The sequence below is a fragment of the Abramis brama genome, assembly GCF_963993115.1.
Source record: "Abramis brama genome assembly, chromosome: 2".
NCBI lineage: Eukaryota > Metazoa > Chordata > Actinopteri > Cypriniformes > Leuciscidae > Abramis > Abramis brama.
The window spans coordinates 42715375-42743155 of record NC_139964.1 but is presented as its reverse complement, the minus strand read 5'-3'; the positions used below and the strand labels follow the sequence as shown (position 1 = coordinate 42743155).

The 27781-nt window shown below is 38.0% G+C and overlaps 1 protein-coding gene across 2 annotated transcripts; it reads left to right on the top strand.

Annotated features, from left to right (window-relative positions):
* The first annotated feature begins 3 nt into the window (after positions 1 to 3).
* On the top strand, positions 4 to 27060 carry anos1a (anosmin 1a). Of its 2 annotated transcripts, none has more exons than XM_084107132.1 (14): positions 4 to 264; positions 4056 to 4103; positions 12687 to 12749; positions 13916 to 14138; positions 14843 to 15027; positions 15445 to 15574; positions 15757 to 15953; positions 17947 to 18088; positions 18230 to 18346; positions 20197 to 20285; positions 20776 to 20947; positions 24074 to 24291; positions 25543 to 25687; positions 26009 to 27060. In XM_084107132.1, exons 1-14 carry the CDS (start codon positions 85 to 87, stop codon positions 26056 to 26058), a joined length of 1959 nt encoding a protein of 652 aa, XP_083963258.1. In that variant the 5' UTR covers positions 4 to 84; the 3' UTR covers positions 26059 to 27060. The 2 variants fall into 2 exon arrangements, with proteins under 2 accessions (XP_083963258.1, XP_083963257.1); XM_084107131.1 differs by having other exon boundaries at positions 24071 to 24291.
* The last annotated feature ends 721 nt before the right edge of the window (positions 27061 to 27781 follow it).

Here is a 27781-nt window from a genome sequence, read left to right as displayed (position 1 = left end):
CTTTCATTATTTGCATCAAGCACCCGCACATCCACTTTTTCTTTCAAGCTCTTCGGTTCAACAGGGCACTTTCTGTCCGTCAAGATGCGCGACGCGCTCATGGGGTTGTGCATTGGGATTATACTGTTATTAAACAGCGGGTTTGTAGTAATGAGGAGGCAGGACTCGTCTTCAGCTCTTGGCAGTATTTTCCGTACGAGGTGCGCCGCCAGGTGCCTGAGCCTTCACAGCACGCGCATCGCTCTCACTCCAAGACATTTCCAGGTAAGTAAGAAAAGAGTTGACAAGTAAATATTTATTGTGTGTTGTACTCAAATGTACTGAATCAGACAGTCCCTTGTAAATGAGTCAGTGCCTTTTACCCTGCCTTATTTATAAAACAATATGTTTCATTATTATTACTAAACTTATTGAACTTCATTTAACTAAACTTATATTATAAAGCAACATCTTGTTTTTTTCACAACGGATACAGTTTGTTTAGCTTTATTGTATTGCTTGTTATTCACATGTTATTTGTATTAGTAATATTAGCCTATTGTTTTTCTTCTGCTTTCGAATCAATAACCAGCAGGATTAAATTGAATGAAAACATAATAAGCATATTTATTATTATTATTATTATTATTATTATTGCCATTATATGTATGCAAAGTAGATTTGGGATCTAAATAGTCTCAAATTCATCAAAATGGCCAGGAAGAGTAGAGAATAAATGACTGTAAAAGTACAGAAATTATACAAATAATATATTAAATAGCCTAAGTTACTTTTCCTTTCAACCTTTGTTGTTGGGTGCCATTTTTTTCTGTAAAAATATCATCAAATCGATAATAATAATAATAATACATTATTTATGAATTGTAATATTTAAAACTCCAAATAGATCAGAAAACTCCAAATAGATCATTCAGTGGCTCTATTTGATAAATAAATGTTTGTGTAAATGTACCATCACTCTACACCTTATCAGATGAACTAAAGATACTTTTGTTAGTTAAATGAATATTTTTTTTTTTTTGTGCTATATCTTACCCAGTGAACACAAGCAAACTCACTCATCAGCTCATCCATTTCAAATTCCTAACCATTCACCCAGAGGAGTTCTATCTATAAACAAACAAATGCATAGAATTGGAAAACTGGAGACACAACTGTACAAATCTCTGCCAGCCTCAGTCTCAACACTGCGGTTGGGGTTTTCATTAGACGTTTTAAGTTACTTGCTTCTCTGTTTATGTTGGTTATGACAGACCATGGGAGGGTTTGGGGTGGGGGTGTAGAAGAGGAGTGTGTTTTAGAGACTTCCTCTGTGTATGTGTGTGTGCATGCCTTATATGTTTATGTGTGTTTGTATCTGCGCAGAGGCATGTGGAGGGGGATCTTTGTGCGTGTGTCTGCACTTTTTGTCTGCTGTCAACAAACTCCCTTGTTACCGTGATTATATTCATCCTCATGTCCTTCCTGATCTTTATCATGAGTTTGCACCGACATCCGACCCAGAAACAGACAGCTAGATAGCCAAATTCATTTACAATTGTTTTGCGAACCTTTAGTAGGAATGATAGAGAAATTATGTAACACTGCAGGAATTTTGTTCAATGTATAATATTAAAAAAAAGATTATTTAGTGAGTGTCAAACATTATTCAGCATCAAAAGGGGTTTTCTTTTCTTGTTGTTTCATGAATAAGCTATACTATTCCACAGTAATAACAGCTTAAAGATGTTTTTGACATATAGGCTATATAATGCATCAACATGAGAAAACATGTACTGAACCAATGCATGTAATTAAAAGCCCAATGCCCATTCAAAAGTCCCCAATACAAATCATCCAGATCTATTTACCCATTCAAATTAAATCATCTCCTATCTTCTGCTCATCACAGTGACGGCCTTGTTGTTATCTAATCCAGACATCAGTGCAGAGGGAAGCTATGCACATCAGTCTCTTTTATCAAATGCTTTATTCTACAGCAAGCTGTCCATCTGGAGATGCTATCAAATTAGACACTGGTCTAGAAGCTCTTCATTGTCTCAGCACCGATTCCACAATGGGTTCAAAGCGTTCCAGAGCTCTCCGACTCAAACAGCAGCTAGTGTTCCTGAACAGCTGCTGTCATTCTGATGTCCGAGCAGGGAATAAACCAGAATGAATGCTTTTCATATCTGCTGATCATTGTCTTCGTGTCCACATCCCTAAAGCCCACTTACGCTGTCTCCCGAGGGGGGAAGCCATTTTGGCAATTATCCCCCTTCCTCTAGTATCAAATGGAGACCGGGGGTCATGGGTTAATTTAGACGGGCTGAGCTGAATGTCAAGTTATGTTGTGGCGAGGCATAACATCGAGCTATGAGGAGCTATCACTGATGATTAATGATTATGGGAAATTAGAGAGCATTTGATGTGGTTCAGAGAACGTCTGATCTGTCAGCGTTAGGCAGACAGTTATGGGGAAATACACAAATCTTTCAGCTGTCTCAATATCCTGTTTGACTGCCATTGTTTTCTTTGATCATCAGTCTTTGCCTCACAATGTCTTAAGTTTTTCCCAGGAACCAATAGTTATTTAGAATGTATATGTAAAGGATAGTATAAACTTATTTAATACATTTAGGAATTGTTTAATGATGTGACACTTTTTTCTGCCCCATTCATTTATTCAAATAATCAATAAAACAATAAAAAAGAATACACTTGAATATTTATTATTATTATTATTATTTTTTAGGGGGACATAAAAAAATATTTTTTAGGGGGACAAATATTTCAGAGTTATACAACTGTCCTGATATCATAAAAAATGAAAAATCCTAATTAAAAGAAGGACATCATATAAAATGTGTCTGCCAAATGAAAGTCATGTGGAGCGACCAACGAAGTCTTGTGATCCAATCAATATGAAGAAACACACAGGAAAAAGAAACTTAGGAAATTATATCATAGAGAATTCAGAATTGGATTTTTTTTAAATATATATATGACAAGACAAGATTGTAAAATGTCATGTGGTGCAACTTCCCCAAAAATGTAATTATATTCATGAAGTGATTCATAATAATTGTTTCAAAATACTTATTTTTAACCCTCTTTTGTAAAAAACAAAAACAAAAGAGGGTAATACATGTGTTTCCACGCACATGTTTTCAATGTGTAAGGAAAATATATATAACTTTTTGGTTATATTGCATGACATTTTAAAATCATTAAATGTAATATTTCTTGAAAATGTTTATTAAAAAAACATACAAGACCAATATGAATACAAAGTAATACAAGTACGCTCTTATACGTTGTTTACCCAATAACAGTTATACATATACCTTTAGTAATGAGAATAGGTTTGTGTAGCTCTGATGTGAGCACATCCATAACGTGCATGTGAACTAACCATGCTAATGCTGCCGGCTTGATCCATTGATCCCACCACAGGCCAAAATAGATTTGTAGCTCTATTCCCCATAGTGGCGTAGTTGCAAGATCTAGCAGCGATAATATTGTGGTTACTTTAGAGTCCCCACCATGTTCAATAAAATATACAGTGCACCAAAAAGGTTTTGTCCTTTCTTTGTTTTTGTGCTATTCAATAACCATTATTCGGAAGACTGGCCAGGGGCGTTATCCTGTGGTCTGCCAATCAAATATCCTGCATAAGCTTAAAACAACTAGTTGTTATTCAGATAAGCAAAACGCTGTGACGATTCCTGACACGCTATGGAACATTCCAAGATCTGCTAGGCAAACAAGTTGTGTGATTCCAGGTGCTGATGAGTGATTTCTGATGTTTCTGTGCTCAGGTGCCCTGGCTAGTCTTTTTAATAAGGGAGGGGATGTAGACTGACTGTTCTGGTTTATGAGCAATTTCACATTACCGTAGTCAGGGCAGTGTTTTTAAAAAAAGAATAATGCGTTCATAATAGGAAATTTCCTTTTTAAAGCCTCTCTGCTCAGCAGGGGCACATTAAAATAACACGATTCAAATGAGCCTGTCTGATGTGACTGGTGATTACAGCATTCTGACACGCAATTCCATCTGTCTCTTCTGTCCGCAGAGTAATGGATCCCTTGGATGGTGTCAGAGCCATAAACAGTGTGCAAAGGTAATTTCTGTCAAAATTACACAGCATTTCACAGCAGCTTGACATAAAAGCCAACACAGATCTATCATTGTAAAGCATTGGTATGCCTGTGCACCTCCCGTAATGACATCATACATCATCGTAAAAGCTACTGTATTTGTCAGCTATCGCCTTGGACTATTATATCCATGCTAGCTTGTTGTCATACAGAAATGAGATTATGATTCACTAGCAAAGCTAGAGGTCACATCTGTAATGAGACTGATACAAATGGAGTAGAAAGGCTATGTGTTTTGATTCACATTAAATTATACAGCCGGTGTTATTTTTCTTTTTTCACTTCGAGGCAAAATGCTAATTTCAGTAAAGAACTCAACCCACTTTTCTTAATGAGGACATTAACATGCTCTAGCAGCCTAGTCATTAAATAACAATAATATGCCAGTAGCACAGGGGGAATTGAGCTGACATGTTGCCAATGCAGATTTTCCACACATTTCACTGTGGTATTATGTAAAGCTCCCTTTGATGTATTGTTCAAGAGGGCTGCTTTCCTTTCAATGCTCTGTGCTTGCATTCCTTTACATATCAACCAGCTATTGCAGTCCACACAATGACAGTCTGCAGAAAATGTTCTTGAATGCACATCTGGACATTTTGAAATATTTCAAAACAGTTCATGATTGTGCATGTTACAGTTAAGCGCCTAAGCAGACTTTTCATGGCTTGAGGGGCAGCTTTAAGGATTTGAGATCTGTAATGCATTGATGTATGTGTGCATATGGTTGGAAATGGTGCAGCACGTGTTTTCATATCACCCTCGGGGTGAGTTCACTGGAACAGCCAGGGTTTTGACCTCTCTTCTACGATCCATGAAAACATTTGGCCAACTGGTTCATGGATTTTTACTGCATTCTCCAGAGAGTTTCTTCATTGGCTTCAAACAAAGACAATACCTTTTAAACTCTTTCTTTTCATTATACAGGATCCATGCACATTCAGTTAGAAGTCCAAAAGCTTCAGGACAATGTGCTTTTAAAACTCTCTGTCAGTAATAATGTATTTAGTAATACTCTAACTAAATAATGCATGCAGTCTTGTCATCATGTAGCAGGAATGTGCAAAATTACATATTGTCATTATCAGTTAGTCTGTGGGTTTTCTGAGTGTGCAGCTTTTCAGTAGAATAACTCAAAAATGTTGAACAAATATATAAGCTAAAAATTAGGGATGTCCGTTATATGTTCAATTACAAGCACAACACACTGTCAAAAATCATTTCCAAAAACCCAAGAAAACTAAACAAAACAAACTTCATTGAATCCATCCCCTTGAAAGTATTGCAGTTTAGAATATTAATCCTGTCCTATCCTTACAATGCAGACACATCTACATCAGTCTAAAGCAAAGTAAAGAGTCCCTCAATTAATTGGTTCCTTGATTAAATAATCATATCAACAGGATTAAATATCATAAAGCTAAACTTGTTTATCAGTCTCTGTCCGGGATCTCTGAGGATAAGATGGACTTCCCTGCATAACATCAGGGGTTTGCGCTGGAATTTTAGACTGCGTTCACTCCTGTTGGCTTTCAGGTGACCAGGCCTCTAAACGTAACCAATTCTTCAATCTCACTCCAAATTGTGCACATCTAATTAAAGAGCTGTATCATATCATATAACTGCATACAGTACGTACACAAAACAGAATGCAGCTTTTGTTTTACTGACCTTGTTTACCATACATTCCAGAACTAGCATTTGCATTCAGCTTGTGCACACAAACATCCATTGATACTCCTAGAGTGTTTACCAACTAGACATGTGATTGAAAATGCCATCTTGGAACAAAAAATATCTTAAGGCCAGAACACAATAACTGCAAGTGTCCGTCGGGCTAGTTTTTGCGGTGTGTTCCACATGTAGGCTCTCGTCAGGCTCACATCTGCGACAGCTTACCCGATTCAGCATGTTGTATCGGCGTCGGGGCCGTTGATGAGAGTGGGAACTTGAATGTTCAGTTTAGCGAGGAGTCAGTGCACGAGAATTAAAGCGAAAGTGATGAAAGAGAGCAAGTAAGTCTGACGTAAGACGGCACAGACAGAAGGCTAATCTAATGTTATGTTATCCTACCCGAGCATTCCAAAACGCAAATATTTTCAGAACAAAATGAGCCGCTCAAAAAGAAGAAAGTTATCACCATAACTGATATTCAAAATGGTAAGCAAGCTCTGCATTGTTTAAGTTTTGTATATCTGCATATATCTCGTATGTAGTTGTTTCGGTTTTTCCTTTTGAATAGATGAAAATAGACTATTGATACCGACTTATATAGACAGTTAATTCCTTACATGCAGGCACAGAACGTACATGCTAGTTTGCAGTCGGCTGTAGTCTGTGCTGTGTGTTCAAGCACAGCTTTTTGGTCCAGACGCAGCCGACGCAAGGCGACAACACCGTTGGTTTTCATCTTCGCTAGTTCTTTGAAGTCAGCTTGGTTTGTCCCAGGCTTTAGATGTTCCTGCTCTGAAGCTAGTTAGCTTCCAAAGGCTGTTAACTTGATACTTCTTGTTTAGGCTGTTTGCCTCAAATTGACTGTTAACCCAGTGGCCTCCTCTCATCTGCACTTTTTGATTCATAATAACTATACTCAGACAGCACTTGGAAAGCTCTTCACTGAAGTACTCTTCAAAGCGATTAGCATGATAAAACTACACCAATTCCTCAGTTTTTGAACGACGTCTACAAAAATGTTAAAGTACACAGGCGGCCCTCAAATCAAAGATCTGCTTTTGAATATTATTATGCTTCTGCAGCACATGGCCTTTAGGCATTTGATATTCAAATGCCAGCGAAATAATTAGTGTGCCTTGACAGTTCTCTTAGCCTCCAGTTTAATTGCTGGTTCAAGTATTAGTGCTGTGGCACCAATGCAATTGCAAAACCGAGAGTGGCAGCAATTTTCATGACATGGGCAAGATTTCAATTACAGTTGCTCTACATAATTTGCTGAGGCTGGCAAAGTGAGTGTCTCAGTGGTAGATTAAACAACGCTTGGAAACTCCTTAAAGCAACTACAATTTGTCCAAATGTTGGGTCCAGACATGGGTGGGATTCTTGCATTCCGCCCAGCATTTAACACCCAAAGCATGCATTATCCAGACTCACTTACACTCTTAAAAATAAAGATTCCAAAAGGGATTTTTTTTCTTCTTCTTTTTTTTTGCAGCGATGCCATAAAAGATCCATTTTTGGTTTCCCCAAAGAACCTTTTAGTGATCAGTAACCTTTTTTTTTCTTAGAGTAAAGAATAACCTTTTTCCACTCTAAAGAACTTTCTGTGCAATAGAAAGGTTCTAAGGATGTTAAAGGTTCTCTATGGAACCATCAATGCTACTAAAGAACCTTTATTTTTAAGAGTGTATGGAGGGAGCGGTCTCATATTTTATTCAAAAGAAACAGGTCTTATTTTTTTACGTAATGCTAAAAAGTAAAATATTTGAATAACTGTTTCCCGGTTTGTGTTATTTGTTCAAGGGCAGTGCATTTTAGCTGAACTGGAACTCACCCAAGGCTTCTTCTCAGCTCAATCTCCATGTCCGCAGCTCTTAAATAACCTTTATTTTGTACGGTGGAAGGGAATGCTTGATTTGAGACTGAAATGGGGCGGAAAACTAACTGGCGCTGGGGTATAATAAAGACACTGGGAGAGAGCGCTTTCATGGAGATTACAGGTGCCTCACGGACAAAAGCGGAGTGGGTTTGGAACAAGCCAAAAGGTTGCTTTAGAAAGGTGAAAGCGATTGGATTGAAATACTTTAAGTGATTTATAGCTTAGATCTATGCTGCGCTTTTTCCACCAACATGCAATGCATCATAAAGGGCCGTTACACAAAGGGCCATTGAGTGCTGTATTTGAGAGACTGATAAATGAGACTAAGGTTGTGAATGTGGCGTTCCTCAAAACAAGCTATTGTTTACAATGGTTGAGGTTTAAGGGTGAGGCTGAATGAAAATGTATAAAGAGGCCAATTAATCTACTTGTCATATAAGATATGAATAATATCTGATCATGATCAATTATAAAATATGTGGGTAGGAGGTCATTTCCCTGCATCGACTTCAGCATTGCACAAAAATGCATTACCTGCAGAGTATTGAGCGAGGAGACATGGGTGTTTATCAATAGACTGCATCATATATCACATCTATCACATATAATGCTGCATAATCAAGGAAGGACTCTCCAATTTTTAAGGGTATTATTTGTTTTAAGACTAAATCTGATAGAAAATAATAAATGCCAAAGTTAATGATTATGTTAATAATTTATGTGTAGGTCAAGGACAAATAATGTGTCCATGAAAACGAGTCTATAAAGAAAAGGAAGCATTTTGAAAAACTTCAAAAGTTTTAATTTAATGACTCAAAAGATTTAACGTTGTGTAACCTTCAAGTAAAATGTAAAAAGGTAATAAAGTGAATGTACACATCCTAAAAAAATATTTTAATTATTTAAAAAAAAAAATTATGAAAAAGTATATTTTTTTACAAATAGGTATACATTTGTAGATAATTATTAATAAATAAATATCATTATGTTTTTTGATATTTTAAGGGAATTACTGGCCTTGGAACAAATATCATTTTCTGGTTTATTTACTTTTTTCCTGCAAATGGTTTTCCTGGTTGTACCACATGACTTTGTTGGTCGCTCAACATGACCTTGATTTGGCAGACAAAGGTCTTAATATTAAGGAGTGAAGCAGTTTTATTAAAATGTTTCTAAGAAGTAATAATACAACAATACTATTTAATTAAGTTTTCTTTTGGGCATTATGCTTCATTATAATATTAAGAAGGAAAACATGAAGGAAGGATAAATAAATAAATAAATAAATAAATAGTCACATGTATTTACACATGCTTTATATAATATAGATTGTTTCAAAGAAGCTTTACAGTGAATTGGGGAAACTGTCAATGTTGCAATATTCTTCAGTAAGGAAACAATACATTTGGTAATCTCCCAATTAAAACTTTAATTTCAATAAAGCAGCTTAACGGGAAACAATGGTGTGATTATTTTAGCTCAATTCAATTTACTTATTTTGTGATCTGCTATTGATTTTATTTATAAGTATTAATATATTAAATGAAAATAAAAAGATAAATTAATAGATCTGGACACACTAATGCAGTTTATTCACCAGTCATTTAATACAAATTTCTTCATGTACTACACCTATTGCAAATGATGAACAGTAAACTTTAGTACTGTACAAATTGTATTGTAAGTTAATTAATTATACAATGCTTGTTTTATTAAATGTGGCATAATGCAGTGTGCATGATGAGTTGATATTTTCGTGCATGGGAAATAGAAGCAGGCAAAGCATAATTCTCTCAGCTGCACATGCGACTCTGAGACAGCGTTTCGTGTGTTAGAGCACACAAGCTTCAGGCGATCTCAGCAGGGCTCTGGCCATTCTGAGCTCCATAAAACTGCCTCCTCTGCCGCCTCTAACTGCCCCTGTGCCTCTTCCATTATTCATAGTTTCCGACGACTGCACCACCCCAAGCCCGCGCCGTCTTTAAAAGGTGTGCATTTTTACTGCCCTCCCAGATAAATGTGTTTCCCACTCTCATTTTTACTCAGAAACATTGCCCCAGGATAACCTCAGTTTCCCCAACACAAACACACATATATTAAAAATTTACACAAACACGCACACACACACACACACACACGCACACTAACGGAAATGCGCCTCAACCTTATCGTTTCCTCCTGATACTAAATCCCTGGATTAACAAGCATTTTAATGCGAAAATTTCTAACTGACGTCTACAGAATCTTTCCTTCTGAAGGAAGTGTATGTTTTTCCCAAGCTGGTGGTAAAGGTCCATTCATGCTGTTCTGAAAATGGGACCATTGGAGTAAAGACAGCTCCTAGATCAGCATAATGTGCAATGTTCACATCTCTTCCCAGCATACTCCTGCAGAGCAATGTTTAGCCCCAGCACCATAGTGACCGCTGTGTCTCATCATGGCATGAAATTGGAAATGCGAATTCCCCAGAGGCAGCCACGCTCACTCATGCAAGGAATTGAAGTGTCAATTTTAAGGAAAGGAGAATAGAAGATGAGAGAGCGAGTGAACGAAGAGAAAGAGCCAGGGAGAGAGTCAGGTGTAGACAATAAAAGGAAAGAATTTTGGCATGTGATTTAAGTGCTGAATGCAAATGTCAGTGATCAGAATACATTCAGGGATCTCTCCGCTGACTTTTCCAAGTTGCAGAGAAGGTAATGACAGACTCTGCTGACAGATCAGCAGAAACAAACTATTCAAAACTCGGGCTGTCATTATATCAGATTTTCACTAAACAAGTATTGTGGCATAAAGAATTCACAATAATGATAATATCGAGCTCCCTTTCGAGGGAACTTGTGCTGTATGAAAGCGTCTGAAGCAAGTGTGAAACTAGTCCAATCTTAATGGTTCTGCGTCATGACGTTGCATGTGAAGGCATACACGGAAGCTTCAAAGGGCTATAGAGTTAGCTTCTGGCCAGGCCTGCATCCACATCTCAGGTCGTGGGGATCGCAGATGGAGCTAGCAGAGGCACTCGACACTTTGGCAGTCTCTCAGTCCTCATCGGGCAGCTCCGATGCTCACGATCGTGACGCAGAAGCCCGTGAGACGGTGGAGTTGATTTGCGAGAGATTCGGCCCAGTGGAAGTGGATTTGTTCGCATCTCAGGAGACGACCCACTGTCCGCTGTGGTTCTCCCTCTCTCATCCAGGTCATCTGGGGCTGCTATGGTGCAGGTGTGGCCGAGGCCGCTCCTGTACACATATCCCCCGACCGTTCTGCTCCCGGGAGTTCTGGAGAGGGTCCGTTGGAACGGGGTCAGTCTACTCTTAGTAGCCCCGTTCTGGCTGGCCCAAGTGTGGTTCTCCGACATCATATCACTCCTGGCAGGCCCTCCATGGGAGATTCCCCTCAGGAGAGACCTACTTTCTCAGGTCGGGGGCTCGAGACTATACTCAACTCCAGAGCTCCATCCACGAGGAGACTGTATGGCCTAAAATTGAATGTTTTCACTGTTTGGTGTAGAAAGCGTGGGTTTGACCCAGTTAACTGCCCGGTGGCTTCAGTGCTGGAGTTCCTCCAAGGTCTCTTCTCTGCTAGTCTTACCCCATCCACATCTAATGTGGCACACTCTACGGTTCTTCAGGCTTTCCATCCTCCACCATATGTGTCAGCGGAAGAGGAGAGACTTCATTTACACTGCCCTGTCAGAGCTCTAGAGTTTTATGTTCATGTTTCACATGTTTTATGTGATTTTAGGGAGGTGAAGAGAGAATCTTTTACATACTGTATGTACTGTTACCGTAAAACATATATAAAAAGATCTTACTGTTTATCTGCACTTACTGCAGAATGGGGTGTCTAACACCCCACATTTTCCCAAAAAACTCCCATACTGGCTAATCATTTAGTGTGTTTTTATTTAATATTTTTTTTATGACAGGTGGCAACCAGCATTAAGATGAACCTTCTATGTTGGAATGTAAACCAGATAGTTACCTGGGCTAGATTATTTATAATAATATTGTATGTGTAGCATTAAAGATAGATTAGGTAACTTTTGGCCTTCTAATGGTTGAAGCAAAAAACTACATTGTTTTGGTAATTTTGTGAGTTGTGCTTTAGCTCCTTTATTTTGCGTAGATTAATCTCATGGTTTGAGGTGCACAGCTGTACCCATGGTTACAGATGTGTGCCTTATAAGTGTGAATGTCACTAACTGCATCACTATCTACTCTCCCAAAAACAAATGGTGGATATCTGAAAATTCTCTTATGAGCAGTTAAGTAGCTTATGACTCAGTGAAATCAATTGTTTTAAAACAATGTTAAAAAAGATTGGCAACGCTGACACTAAGCATAATGATTGCTTTTCATATCAGATAATGGTGAAAACTATATCTTGGCAAATCTATTTTTAGGCCAGTTAGCAGTTAGAGTTTACCAGTTAGAGTAGTAACTGGTTAGAGATTGGCATTGTTATCAACATAATAATTGTTTTGTGAACCTAGTCAGGGCACAGGAAATGTTGTGACAATGTTTTTGCTTGCAAACTCTTCCAATTTGAGGTACAGTTGTTGTAGCTTCAATCTACTTCAACTTCATATAGAAGTAGCTAGGTCTTCTTTCCTTTATTAAGGGATATGCTGTAAACACACACAGTTTCTCGGGAAATCTGTCCCGACAACTCTAAAATATAAATAATTATTATAGGCTTATCGTTGTAATTTAGGGTAAGACAAAAGCACGGTTTGTAAGGTTTTGTGATGTATTCACTTGTTAATTTTGAACTAATAAAGTTACTAACATAGTACAGTTATAACATGATATCAGTATTTTTAATATGAATCATTAATATCTGTATATTGTAACATCCCAACTCAAAGCAAATGCTTTTGACTTTAACATATTTGGCTGTGATTGTTTTTTTGTTTTTTTTAAAAAAAAAAGAAAGATAACAGAGTCATTTGAGACTGCTTGCTGATACTAAAACTTCTGCTGTCTGTTCACAGTGCCTGGAGCCATGCAAAGACTCCTGGGAGTTGAAAGATGGACCTTGTCGAGATTTATGTGAGGTACAGACCACAGCATTCTTAACAGATCTAGTAGTTTCTGGGATGTGTTCTTAACAAGAAAGAAAATCTAATACAAAATGGCTGACCTTGATGTTCTGGTTTTCCAAATATTAATCCTCCATTGTTTTTCTTGACAGACTTGGCTACCATATATGTGGTCTACTATTGTTCAAAATGATAATGTTCTGCTCTGATCTTCTTTTTAAACAGTCTTAGAATCTCTTTGAACATTTCCATTTGGTCTTGAATCCTGTTTCTGTGGATTCTCTACATTTTAAAACTCTTGGCCTAGTAACATCTAGCTTTTCCTGTCTCTTTGGCTATAAATGCAATGTTGAGGGCAATGGGGATTTAAAACAATGAATATCGTTCTTTCATTTGCCAGCACTGATCAGGACCTTCATCAATCATTTTAGACTTGTATAAGAGTAAGAAACATTAAATCATTCACAACTCACGTAAATGTGAAATGTTATAATCATCTTGTTTTGAACAGAGTGCCAAAAGCAAGAAAAGCCATTCTCTGAAGCCAGCTGAAAAACAATATACACCTTTCATATAGGCTTAAACTACACATGAACATATAGGGCCCTATCTTGCACCCAGCGCAAATGACTTTGCATGTATCATTCCTATTTTGCACCCGATGCACAGCAGACTTTTCCCTCCACAGACGCACGTCGGTAAATTAGGGAATGAACTTGCGCTCCCGGGGGCGGTTTAGCGAAAAGAGGAGGCGTTTTTGTTTTTTTTGTTTTTTTATGGTGGATTTGCACGACTGCCATGACAGTAGTGATACAAACGGTGAAACGGTTCTATCACTGATACTGGGGGAATATAGCATAATTATATTATATTATATTATATTATATTATATTATATTATATTATATTATATTATATTATATTATATTATATTATATTATATTATACTTTTTTCATGAATTTATAATTTTTCCATGATTTATTTAACTATTATATAATCATTTTTGCGAATAAAGTGCAACGTTTCATAAATCAACGTTTCAAATGGTTAGAGAATGAGACCAAAAGTGTGTTTTAAAAATCCATAGACAAATTAATGTCACATAAATGAATTGTTAGAATCTATAAGCTATGAGTTACAGGTGTTAAACTTTGGTCCTGTACACTATGATATCTCCTCAGCATGCGTTTCCCAAGCGTCATGGGGAGTGTGTGACGAGCTGTGAGTTCCTGCGATCAGTGATGGTGGTGAAACAGGGTGACTGTCCACCACCAGAAAGAGCCAGCGGGTTTGCAGCTGCCTGTGTGGAAGGATGTGAGGAAGATGGAGAGTGTTCAGCCCAGAAGAAATGCTGCCCAAACGGCTGTGGACACACATGTCAGTCACCTAAGAACCTCTACAGGGGTAAGACCTGCTACTGAACCTGATGGTAAACAGCTGGTTTAACCCAGTTACCAATTCATTTTTAACCAACTGATAACTGCACCTTTTTTCATTTTAACCCTTTCACCTGGAACGCCTAGCTTATTAATTAAAAACCACTCAAATAGTTCAAAATCTATTTTGACTTCATCATAGGGCAGTGGTTCTCAACCAGGGGTCCGGGCCCACTAAGGGGCCTCACCAAACTTCCTGGGGGGCCCCAGTAAGTCTTAATATGATTTAAATGTAGTTATATTATATTAATCTTAATTAAAAAAATAAATTAAAAAAAACATTACAAATAAAGATGTTAACCTGACATTATATTTTTGAGTTTATTTTTTATTTTTATTACAACAGAAGTACCAGAAGTACCATTATCAGTTTAGATAGGAGAGCCTTCAAATATTGTCTTGGACAAAGGGGGGCATTGGAGTAAAAAAGGTTAAGAACTAATATAGGGGAAATCTTAACTGCTGCTTTTTAATTTTTAATACTTTTAAATTTAATTTATAAAATACAATAGAATACAACAATCATAGAGTACAACATATTTGTTCTGAAAACTAAAGCAAGTATGAATACATTATACTTGATAGACTACTATAGAACTATAGAACAAAGGCATATCCAGACTGTTCTCTTAATTTTAGATTTCTATTCTATTCTGTTCTCTTGATCTTCAGGTGCTCCTCTAAAGCCCAGGAAGGAGCTGGTCTTTGAGGAGCTGGAGTCTGGTGTGCTGGAAGTGCGCTGGTCCTCCAAGTTTAATGTGTCAGCGGAGCCGGTGCTGAACGTTCTGCAGAGGAGGTGGAACTATGGCATCCACCCCAGTGAGGATGGAGCCACTGAGTGGCAAGTGGTGGCACGGGTAAGTGTGAAATAATATAATATAATATAATATAATATAATATAATATAATATAATATAATATAATATAATATAATATAATATACAGTACTCAACATTTGAAGTGGATCAAAAAAGTTAATCAAAGTTGTCCTAAGACAAGAGCGGGTATTGTTCAAAATTCATGTATAACTTTAATGAAAGGTTTTAATCCACTTCAAATGTTGACTACTGTAATATAATAATATTTGCAACCATAAAAATCATAACAAAGTTTGTAAATACATTAATATGATGTAGGTCAGACATAAAATGAAATGATTAACTTCACTTGGGATCCTTGAAGTATGATATGTTCAGTCAGTAATTCTTCCTTGACTCCCTTCAGTGATTTATATGCTCACTCCTACGCTCATTCATCTGTGGTTCTGTACTGTAGACATCAGAAGAGCGTGTGTGGTTGACAGACATTCGACCCGGACGCTGGTACCAGTTCAGAGTGGCAGCAGTCAATGTTCATGGAACAAGAGGATACACCACCCCCAGCAGACACTTCAGATCCTCTAAAGGTTGGATCAAGAGACTGTAATCTAATGGGGATTCTAAAGGGGATTTTAGGAGAATAATAATAATAGTAATAGCATTCATTATCCTTTCTCATATTATTTAGATTAGACATTATTATCCGAAATGTCTATACTGTACTGTTTTTGTACTGTAAGTTTTATTTCTTTATTTCACCCCATCTCAGATCCTGCCCCTCCCCCGGCTCCATCTGAACTTCATGTCAGCGACATGACCTTTGGTGCAGAATGCTCTGTGTCTGTCCGCCTCAGCTGGAGTATGTCTGCAGATTTAGACATTCCTGTTAACCATTACAAACTCTCCTGGAGCTGGTCTGACCACACAATGCCACCCAAACTCAAAAGGAGACAGACTGCAAATGGGGTAATTCTGATTTGCCCATGCCTCTGCACATTCTCTTTTTCTCTCAGTCTTTCACTATTTAATTTTCTCATACACTGGATTGTTCCCAAACCCCTCAAGGGTTAAGCTTCCCAGCCCCTTATTTCAGCAAGCCACAGCAAATTAGATATCTTAGTGCAAATAAGTGCAAGATAAACAACTCAGGATTGGGCCTTTGATCGCACCAAGCCCTAAATTTGAGGGCTTCAGACACCAAACTAGGGTGGTACAGCATTGCATCATCGCTCTTGGCAAATGCAAACATTTCTGGGTGCCATTTGATATACAGCCAAAAACAGCATATCAATTCTAGTTGTCTTGAGAAAAGGAAATCTCTCAATAACAGCTGAATTGTTTTTCTTTGAATGAGATCATGTTGAAGAGTTTATTTTTTCCTGCTTTAGGAATCCAAGAGATGGCAGTTGTGCCTTTATATTTTTGAAGGCTTTGTCAGCTGAGGGACACTTTCCTCAGAAAACTGGGGAAATTGATTTTAAACAGATTATTGCTTCAGATTGATTTTAAACAGATTACTCTTATGCACAATGATTATAAGATTATAAGAACACAATCTGCATAAAAATTCTGATAACATTGAATTTGGCGTTCTCTATTACTATGATTTATTTGATTAATAGTAGTTTTATTATTAACATGTGACTCAGCTACTATATCAGATCACATGTTATTGGATTAAAGCAGGGGAATCTAATATGGCCTGTGGGATATTTAAGGAGAAAACCTGCAACTGAAATATGCTGAAAACATTTGTATTCATTTATTTTATTGGTATGATATTTCTATAATATTTTATTATCTACAGCAGTTGTATATTATACACTACGGGGTTGGTACAATTGTTAAAAATTATTTTGAAAGAGGATTCTTCACACAGGAGAGGATGTTCACCAAAGCTGCATTTATTTGATCAAAAATACAGTATAATATTGTGACATGTTTTGTATCAGTGTACCAGTCTTTACTGTCACTTTTGATCAGTTTATTGCAGATTTGCTCACTAAAAGTATTAATTTATTTTAAAAAAAGACTTCTATCCACAAACCTTTGAATGGTAGTTTGTAGTTTTCATATTTAATTATGAATGGCATTCAGCACTTCAGAATCTTGTTGAAACTAAATCTATGAGTGACTCTTTCCCAGGGCAACCCAATTCATTTTCCCACTTTGACGTTTGTCAGAGATGCTCACAGCAATAATGGACCATATATAAAGAAAGATTTTTAGTGGCAAAAAATTATTAGATACATATAATGCACTAATACTGATTTGATGCTGATGCCGTAAATTGAAATGACCCCAACACTCTTTATTGACATCTAACCTTTAACGTACACAGTACCTATTCATTGCAAAAAAAAGGTTCTTTATAGTAGAAAAAAAGTTCATCAGATCATTAAAATGTTCTTCACACTAAGATAAATAATGGTTCTTTTTAGAAGTGATGGCCTAACTTCATTTTCATGTTCATGTTCAGTTATGCTTCCAGAGGCTTATTAAGTCTACTTAAGTTATCCAGGTCAGACCAATGAGTGGGTTTCTCTTTTTTTAATTTGATTAATATTCCCTAATTATTTCATGTGCAAAGTAAACTCAAGGTCTCTGGTGACTGAAATCAGTAAATTGCTCCCAATATTGGTTAATAAAGCAGCTAAATTTGATTCTGGGTTATGTCCAAAAGCACATATGCTCTTTTTGTGATTAGGCTTCATCAATGTTTAACAAATAAAATATTTTTGGCTTGCATGCGTAAGGTGACGTTTTGTATGACCCTCGAGCCTCGACGTAAAATGAGTTTGACACCTCTGGATTACTGGGTAGTTAAAAATTGCACATGGGCTTACCTTCTATTTTCATATAGGTACATTGTTCATTCCTTTTTTCTTTTTCTTTTCTTTTTGTGTGACTTTTCAAATGCATCCCTGTGGGTTTTGTGTGTGTGTGTGTGTGTGTGTAGGACTCTACCTATGCTGAGCTGGATGACTTGGGAGAGAACAGGAGTTACACTGTGGAGTTGCAGGCAGTTTCATACTGGGGTCAGGTCCCCATCAAGAGCTCCAAGGCCATTCTTCAGTTTACTACAAGCCAAAGACAATCTGGTACAAAACTATTTAATTGCTGTACATTTGTACTTGATACATAACAGCACTCATTTGGGTGTTGTGAAATACAGTGAAAACAGCTGTAAATGTTTTGAATTTGTAACGTTATACTTTTCCTCCATATTTGATGTCATTCAGATTTGGAACCCACAGTCAGCACGGTCTTTATAAAACCCCAGTCAGATCTATTAGACGTGGGCACTCCATTCTATCAAGATGGACAGCTTCAGGTCCGGGTTTACTGGAAAAAGACAGGTATGACAGATGCAATATACCATGTCTTTTATCTGGGAAACAGTCCTGTTCTGTGCTGGATGTCTTTCTTTTTCTCACAGCTATGTTTTGTAATTATGTAAACATTGTGCTTATTAAAGAGTTAAGAGTCAGAATATGTGTAATTAAATGAAGAACAATAACTCTTTGTTTGAGAAGAGATAAGAACTACTGAAGTAAGTGAGGACCTGTTTGTGTGCTAACATGAGCTGACAAGGCATGTCCCAGCCTAACTTCGCATGCTGCAAATTACATTTAAACTGTTTCGTTCTGTCAGTGAGTGATGAGTTAATCCTACATTAAACTCAAAAATGAAAACTGTCATAGAAACGAAAACATTTAATTCATACCAAGCCATGCAAAATGTTGCTTGAAATCTTCTCCTTGACCAAGGATGTTTTTATTTTATTTATTTCAATAACTTAAGACTCACACTGGCCACATGTCAAATCCCTTAATCTCTCTAATGGATGTCCCACAGATTTACCTCATACTAATCTGTCAGGCACATTATCAAGATTGCTTTGCTTTGCATATTTTGCTTGGTTTTGCATATTTTCTGGATGCATAGCAAGCATGAATTTCTACTGGGCGTATTACTGAGCACTGTTTACTTGTAAGGTCTAAATAGATCATTACGGATGATTACCAGTGAATCATTAACCGTTCATTAACTGATACAGACAACAACAACAACAACAACAACAAAAAATTGTTTAGTTACAATGGAAGGCTTATCCATGCTTTTAAATATTTTGACCCTTTTGGTCCCACTTTATATTAGGTGTCTTTAACTACTATTATAACATTTAAATTAATAATTTGATACAATGCACCTATTATGTACATACATGTTTTTACTTTGCACTTATATTGTTATTATTACCTGAATGTATTTACATCTGTAAGTCATTTCTGGAATTACATATGTAATTACACTGTTAACCCTTCCCTTGCACCTTAATCCATCCTTAAATTTACCCATACCACCAAACCTGTCCCAAACCTTATCCGTATCCCATCTCAATAGCAGCATAGTGTTTTGCAATAAAACATAAGAACAATCCATACATTGTACTTATTCTTCGATGCAAGTACAAAATAGTTAAAGACACCTAATATAAACATAACTTCAGATGTATTGAAAGGGATCATTCACCCACAAATGAAAATTCTGACATCACTCACTACTCATTACTCACTATGTTGTTCCAAACTAGAAAGTCGTATTTTTCTTTTTACACAAAAGAAGATATTTTGAAGATATTCAAAACAATGAAAGCCAAAAACACTGCTGACTTTCACTGTATTATTATTATTTATTTTTTTGTATGGACAACACAACACACATGAACAAAAAAGAAAATATATATTTTTGTGTTCAACAATAGAAAGAAATGCATACATTTTTGGAATGACATGGGGATGTTAATTACGACAGATTTTTAATTGTTGCATGAACGACAGTATCATACAAGAAACAGCGCTGATATTCAGTACACACTAGAACAGTTGGATGTGTGAAATTGCTGAGATATAAAATAGTAACAAATAAATAGTATAAAATAAACAAATTAATAACAAATAACTTATTTTTCAGACAAAATTTGGCCAATTAGTTCATATACTGTAATCCTTCTCAGCCAACCCATAGAAATAGTTCCAAACGAAAGCAAAGCATCAAGGTGTGTCACCAAGCAAAGCACAGTCTGGAAGCCGGTCTGGAACAACATACGTGAGTGGAGCAAACTGACAGAAACTTCCCTTCCCCCACTCAAAGTGCTCCATAATCACGTTTCGGAATCTGGCATTTATCTGTCTCTCCTTTTCAGATCCCACTGTGAATCGTTACCGTGTGCAGTGGTCTCCAGAATTCTGCAGTCACAATGGATCCAGAACCCAGGAGAAGCTCATCACCCAGGTAACCAGTCAGGAATGTGTCTTCCATCCTCCCTACAGGTGCGAGGCCACATTCTGACAGCTCATACATAAGATGAATTTCCGGGGAGAGGGTTTGTGTGGTGTTCATTGATCATTCATGGCAGATAACTCACCATTTTGAGGCACATCCAAATTCCAGAAAGATTTATTTACTAAATTGCAGAGAAATATGAGACAAAGTATTCTTTTAAACATCTTTAATATTTAGATTTTCATCAATGTGATTGTGTCTTTTACAAAGTAAGAAACTTTGTTAAAATCTATGACACACTCAAAGGAGAAAATGTATTTTTTCAGCATGAAAATTAATCTTTCTTGACATACAGAAAACATGAACTATAGATTTTCCCATTGAGGCCTACAGCTATGTTGGATGTGTTGATAGGTGATCAGTCATCATATTTCTCCTTGAATTCTTTTCAGTGGAGTTGGACCAAAGAATATTTTTTTTTTTTCATATCACTGAACAGGAGAATTTTGCTAGCCTTCCTGGTCTTCAGTTCTCTTGCAAGTATAAGGTGATTATTCAGCCTGTCGGAACAAAGGGTCGAGCCCAGGCGGAAAGCACAGACTTCTACACCCCTTCCTGTGCTACCATCCAGAGCAAGAGTCCCAAACCCATCCCCTGCTCTACAGTCTCAGGTGAATCTGAGCTTTCAAAAAATATGAGTACTGTATTGCTACAATTCATTAGCGTAATCTGCAAAACAATTTATGAGATATGTTGGATCAAACTTGTAGGTCGATGTATAAGAGTGTCCATAATATATATATATATATATATTGTCTCATGTTACGCATGTAACCATGGTTCCCTGAGAATAGGGAACGAGACATTGCGTCCCCTAGGGGAATGCCTCCGGCATGCCTCCGGGAATGCCTCCGGCATATGGGGAATGCCTCTGCCATAACTGGTGTCGTTACTGGTGTAACGAGTCCAAACACGACAATGAACTTGACATTGGCAGGCGCCAGCCTATGACATCACCACTGGTGTGACCGTGAGTATAAAAGGTCATCCACTTCTTGTCTGAAGGAGACGTGTGCAGGAATACCGGAATCATGACAAAGGGACACAGTGTCTCGTTCCATATTGTTTTAACCATGGTTCCCTGAGACGTTCCCTTTCAATAGGAAACTCGCGCTGTGTCCCCTAGGGGTCGCTATGAGGAACGGCTAACCCACGCTGCCATGCTGAAGGGATGAGTGCCCTATTGGCTGAACTAAGTAGGTCTCAGTGTGACGACTATCTAAATCAAGAGGAGACCTAACAATGCCCTTCGCTCAGGGTATCTTGCAAGGAGACTCACAGAGAGCCTACCACTTGCAATCGCTATCGTAGCAGAGCTCAAGAGAGCGGAGGCCTCAATAAAAATAACCCTCTCTAGCAAGAGGAGGCCTATCAGCACAGTAGCCAAGGAGGCTCACAGAGAGCCTAACCACTTAGCCTATGTCTGAGCTCATAGGATGAATACAGTACGTCCTACCTCTGTCAAGGAAGCTAAATAACAGGGCTAGCAGCCTACCACAATAATGGGAGGAGCTCAGAGGAGCGGAGGGCTCTAATAGAATGACTCTCTTAAGTGAGAGAAGACCTAACAACGCTCTGGTTCAAGAGCAGTGACCAAGGAGGCTTACAGAGAGCCTAACAACTTAGACCTGAGCTCGGATGACGGAGGCCTTAAGATAATGAGCTAGGAGGCCTAGTTACATCCAGTGCATGTCAGGGAGGCCTAAAAAATGCATAGCAACTTGACACTAAAATATCAAATGGAGCTCAGGGGAGCCTATATCTCAGCGCTACTGCCCAAATCTGCTAAAAAAAAAAAAAAAAAAAAAACCCCAGAGGCCTCAATATGCTGACTCTCAAAAAAGAGATGAGGCCTAACTACATTCTATACCCAGGGCAGCTCCAAGGAGGCTTAAAACGAGCCAACAACTTGGAATATCTTTTATAAAAGCAGTATCCAAGGAGGATTAAAGGGAGCCTAACAACTTTACAACACTGCCTACTAAAAAGCAGGGGCCTTCTCATAATGAGGAGCCTAATCAATTCATACCGTATGTAGGTGAAGCTCAAAAGAGCGGAGGCTAAACCCCAGGATGGAAAACTGCATTTTACGCACTGGTTTCCTACACTCAGGTCTCGCTTCGCTCGGGCCAAGGGCTTGAGACGGCGCTGCCGCCCCATGGCGCTTCCTAAAGGCAGTGGCCAAGGAGGCTCAAAAGCCTGACAACTCAGCACCACTGTGTGTAGGAGCTCTGCGGACGAAGGCCTTAACATGACAACTCTTTAAAACAAGAGGAGGCCTAGCAGTGTCCTAAGCAAAAACACCATGCTCCATAGAAACTAAGAAGGCTCACTGAGAGCCTACTTAATAATCTATCTGGCGTGAGACAACGCATTCACACCCAGCTTCCTTTTGAAAGCAGTGGCCAAGAAGGCTCGCAAAGAGCCCAAACACAGCACTACTGCCTGCCGAGCTCTGGGTACAGAGGCATGCTAAGCTCAGAACAGCTTACCAAGGAGGAACTCATACCCACTATTCAGCGGAGCTCTTGGGAGCAGGGGCCTGAAAGAGTGACTCTCTGTATAAAGAGAGGAGGCCTAACAACACTCCGCTACTGTAAAGGCAGTAATCAAGGAGGCTCACAGAGAGCCTAACAACCTATCGTACTGCCTAGCTGATCTTTAATGACAGCATGATGACTCTGTCCATAAAGTCTGTCTCATGAGCCAATAAGAGGTGCCAAAAAAGGATACATTCTGTTCAAATAGTCCCTGCTCTGTCTACTACCCCCATGCTAAATCCCGCCTCACCGTAATGGTGGCCACGGAACCCAAACAGCGGAGTACAGACACTCAACTCTCCTCCCTCAGGAGAGAGTCAAGCCCGGGTGGAACAATTACTGCGACGCATAGCAAAAAGCGCGCATTTGACCCCCTGGAGAGTCAAACGTGCTAGTTCACGCGTCAGATTCTATCACTCTAAAAAGAATCATACGAGAACAAACTCCCTTGAGAGCAGCCGAATGCGCTCGTGCAAACATTAACTACTATCCCTCAGGAGAGAGCAGAAAAAAAAAAAATTCTTACCTGTCTCTTGTAGTCAGTCTTGTGAATGCATCATACTTCCTTCGAAGAGAAGACAGCATTGCACCCAAATGCGCATCCCACATCCCTCTAAAATAGGTACAGCGCGAACAGAGCTTTTCATTGAGAAATCCTCTCTATATGCTAGAGGGATCAGCGCAAGTTCCCTTTCGAAAGGGAAATATATATATGTTCAGTAATATATATATATATATATATATTATAATTAAAGTACTAGGAAATGTTTATTAGCTCCTCTGTGGGACTCCAGACTCATGTCACTCATCCACCCTACCTCGCTCCGCTCCCATGGCTCTCGGCCATGCTCTGCTCACTTATATATACTGTATATATATACATATATAAACAACAGTTCGTTGTGGCCTTGGCCTTTGGCCTCGTGCCTGTGACGTACAGGCTGATATACAGCCATATGATTTTTTTTTATAAATTAAGAAGCAATGAGGCAGTTTTGTTTAAAATATTTTGTTTTCTAAGAAACAATAATAGATTATATCATGAACTACTTATATTATGTCACTGTGACATATTTCACTTTATGCACCCAAAACAATCCCAAAATGTTATCAATACAGGGAAAACAATTGCATCACTTTTTATTTGTGTATGGTTTTATGTTTCTTATATGATTCTTTGTTTCCTCAAATCAGCAGTGGTTCTTCCAAAGGTCCTGGTCAGGGCAGAGAACCTGACGGCAGCATTCTCGGTCTACATGGGGAATGTGACAGGCCTGTTCTCATGGGTGGTGGCCATGCCTCAACCACCACAACAGGTCACAGGGTATCAGGTCACATGGGCAGAGGTCATCACAGAGAGCCGCATAAATAATCTGCCCAACAGCCTCATATCCCAGTCTCAGATCCTACCTCCAGTAAGTCACGTTCAGAAAAATTGGTCACAAGCATACAGTATGTTCCCTGGCAAGGGATCCTGGTCAACCAGGATATGTTTCGTTTTGATCACTAGCATGCAGGTCCAGCAGCTGGATCACCAAACCAGCATAAACTTCATACTGAATTGGTTTCTAAGCTTAATTCTGTTCTACACTTAGTTCTTACTGTTCTTATAACGTGTGGTTGCTGTAGTAAACGCACAACAATGGAGGTTTCACGAGTTTGTTTGACTATATAGCTATTAAGGTTAAACGTATTTGGCTTGCTGTCCGCAGTGGAGGGGCTCTAGGAAGCAGCTTCAACTCAAGCTTAGATACCACCCAGTGGGACTACTAATGTTTGTAAGATGAGTCTAGTAGCAAAATGCCTAAATTATGTTGGTGGAGTTGGGGAGGTGGAGGGATGCCAAAACAGCTGATGCAGTTAATTGAAAGATTAGATGGGTTCACTCCTCCCGAAAATTACGTTTAAGAACTTCACAAACAAATAAATAGTTTTCAATAAAATAAATAAATCCTAAAACGGAACACTCAGGAGATCAAAAGGATAAATGTAACATGGAAAAACCACATAGAAAACGAGACCGAACACTGAACAGAGGAAACTAAGGGCTTATAAACAGGCAGTAATTAAGAGAAAACAGAACAGGTGTAAAGGGCTAATCAAAATCCATAGTTCTACGTCAGAACATGTGTTGTGGTGCTCACGCAAAAAGCGTAGGCCAATAATAAGCCGGCGTTCTGATGCGTTTGTTTTTTGCGACCAAAAAGTATTCCCGCCGCTTACTCGCAAAAAGTATTCTCGTGGCTTTTTGTAAAGCAAAAGCGTGCATTACAGTTTCCACACAAATAATATGCAGCTCAACTGTTTTCAACAATAAGAAATGTTTGTTGAGCACCAAATCAGTATATTATAATTATTTCTGAAGGATCATGTGACACTGAAGACTGGAGTAATGGCTGCTGAAAAAAAATCTGCTTTGCCATCCCAGAAATAAATTACATTTTAAAATATATTAAATTATAAAACAGAATTTTTTTTTAATAATATTTCACAATATTACTGTTTTACTGGATTTTTGATTAAATAAATGCATCTTTGAGCATAAGGGACTCTTTTTTTAAATTTAGAATTTTTAACAACAGTGTTTTTGTATTTTATTTCTTTCTCAGACTCAAATGATCTTGATTAACTAAAAAAAAAAAAACCTTCTCTTTCCTCACAAATAGGAGCGTAATATCCTGGTAGTTTCTGGTCTTCAGTTGGCATCTCTCTACAGGCTTGAGGTGCAGGTGATCACTATGGGAGGACAAGGCCCAGCAACATCCAGAACCTTCCAGACACCAGCTCACAGCAGGCCAGTCCTGCACTACAGTAAGCTCTTTAAACTTATGAGACCCCAACATTTGTGTACCAAATCACATACTATTTAAAAATAGCGTAATATCTCGTACTTTTTGCGTAATCTCACTGACCTCTCCAACGCAAAAAAACTGCAGCCCAACCCTTAAATCTTAATAAGGGAGAGCTGACAAGACATTCTTGTTCATCGGAAGGAAAAGGTCAGAGGGTATATGAGGTCAAAAGTCTTGTGCAAGTAGCCCCAGCTCTTGATGTCGAGGTCAACCAATAAATCATGTAATTGAGATGAATTACTTTTCCTCTCCTGACTCTAGTGTATATTTAACTTTGCAGAACCAAGGATTAAGAAACACCATCTAAGGTCGGTGATAGAACGGCACTGAAGACTACACTGCAATGAACAATCCTGGACCAGAACTGACTCCTCAGGAACACAGAGTGTCAGAAGAACCAAAGAAAAGTTAATTGCAAATTGTGTTTCAGCCTGAGCCAGTCAGTTGCCTCATATAGTAACTCAAAATGGGGACCTGCTGTAATCTGAAGATCAAATTGTGATTGACGTTATGATATTTAAAGACCCATTAATTTCCTGTAGGGGGGATCGGCTTCCACAAACTAATTAGTATTGAATTTGCAACAAAGACTTGGGCATCAAAAGCAAAAGGCATAGGATAAAAACAAAGTGCAAATACGAAAAAAAACAAAACAAAAAACTTTGTGGTTAAATGCCTAAAAGGCATGTTTTGAATTGCACCTTCCCTAAAAAAAAAAAAGAAAAAAAAAAGAAAGAAAAAAAGTATTTCTGGTTACACACACCCTAGGCGCTGAAATGGACCCTCTTTAATCCAATATTGCATGTGATGACTAATTTGGTTTAACTTGTAAATAAGCCTTGACTCAATACAACTGTTTGTGGTTTTGCATGTGTTTGTTAAAGCATGGAATTTTACTGTTTGTATCCCCATTGTGTCAATGGCAACAAATGAGGAATCAATGAAAAATATTCCTGCTCTTTAAAAGGAAAATGCCATTTCATTTTATGAGGATTTTGTGTGGTGCGTGCTCAATTTGCTGTAGAGATATTTGTTTGCAGTCATGTAATTCCTGTATATACTGTATGTTTTTTTTTAATTTATTTATGTATGCAATACAAATGTGTTACGTGGATTTGTAACTGTCTGTGTGTGAGTTCATGAATGTGTGTGTGTGTGTGTGTGTGTGTGTGTGTGTGTGTGTGTTTGTGTGGGTTCCCCCAGCATCATTCACAAACTGACAAACCCTTGAAAGGAGATTTTGTATAAATATATTTGTAAATTCCCATGGATAATGAATATTAATGTACATATTTTATATGAATAAAGATGTTAAACCTTGTTTTCCCTTTACCATACTGGTTGTGTGTTTTGTAACAGTGCTACCAGGGTGAATAGGAAATTAAATCTATCATGCCACACAAGCAATATTCTCTAAAATCATGTATATTTAAATTACACACAATCAATACAAATCAATATAAACATGCACATAAATTTCATCTAATTTTACTACTAAAACACACTACAAAACAGTCAAGGCAAGGAACTTTTCCACCCCTTGACACTAACAAGATACAGTATACGTGTAGGCTATAGTTGTGTTTATTTTTCATTTTGATGCAAATGTACACACTACTTTAAAAAACAACAACATTGAGATTGAGAATAATGAGATGTTCTGTTGATGCAGCTACATTGTGTTCTGCTTCTATTTCTGTTGTGGTTCAGTGTGTGTGTGTGTGTGAAAACAAAGCATTAAGCCCAATGGATAAGTGTGTGGTTACTCAAACATACACATATGCAAGGAGGTAACTCTACCCTTGTAGCTCTGTAGTCACTTTCATTAGAATTCAACTCCACATCTGGCCCTCGTGTCACAACAGAAGTGTGTGTGTGTGTGTGTGTGTGTGTGTGTGTATACGCCTGTTTGCTATATGGAATATTGATGTGCCTGTTGCCATTACCCCTTCAGAGAATGTCTGACCAAATGTCTGACAGGAGTACCACAGGACAGGAGACAACAATATTTGTTTTTGTTGATCCTCAGTGAGATTAAATTTTGTCCATTATA

Excerpts from the sequence above, each read along its gene's own strand:
- anos1a (XM_084107131.1), top strand. The coding sequence starts at position 85 with ATGCGCGACGCGCTCATGGGGTTGTGCATTGGGATTATACTGTTATTA. Across the intron at positions 15,028-15,444 it reads AGTGGCAAGTGGTGGCACGG|ACATCAGAAGAGCGTGTGTG; the intron begins GTAAGTGTGAAA and ends TCTGTACTGTAG. Across the intron at positions 15,575-15,756 it reads ACACTTCAGATCCTCTAAAG|ATCCTGCCCCTCCCCCGGCT; the intron begins GTTGGATCAAGA and ends ACCCCATCTCAG.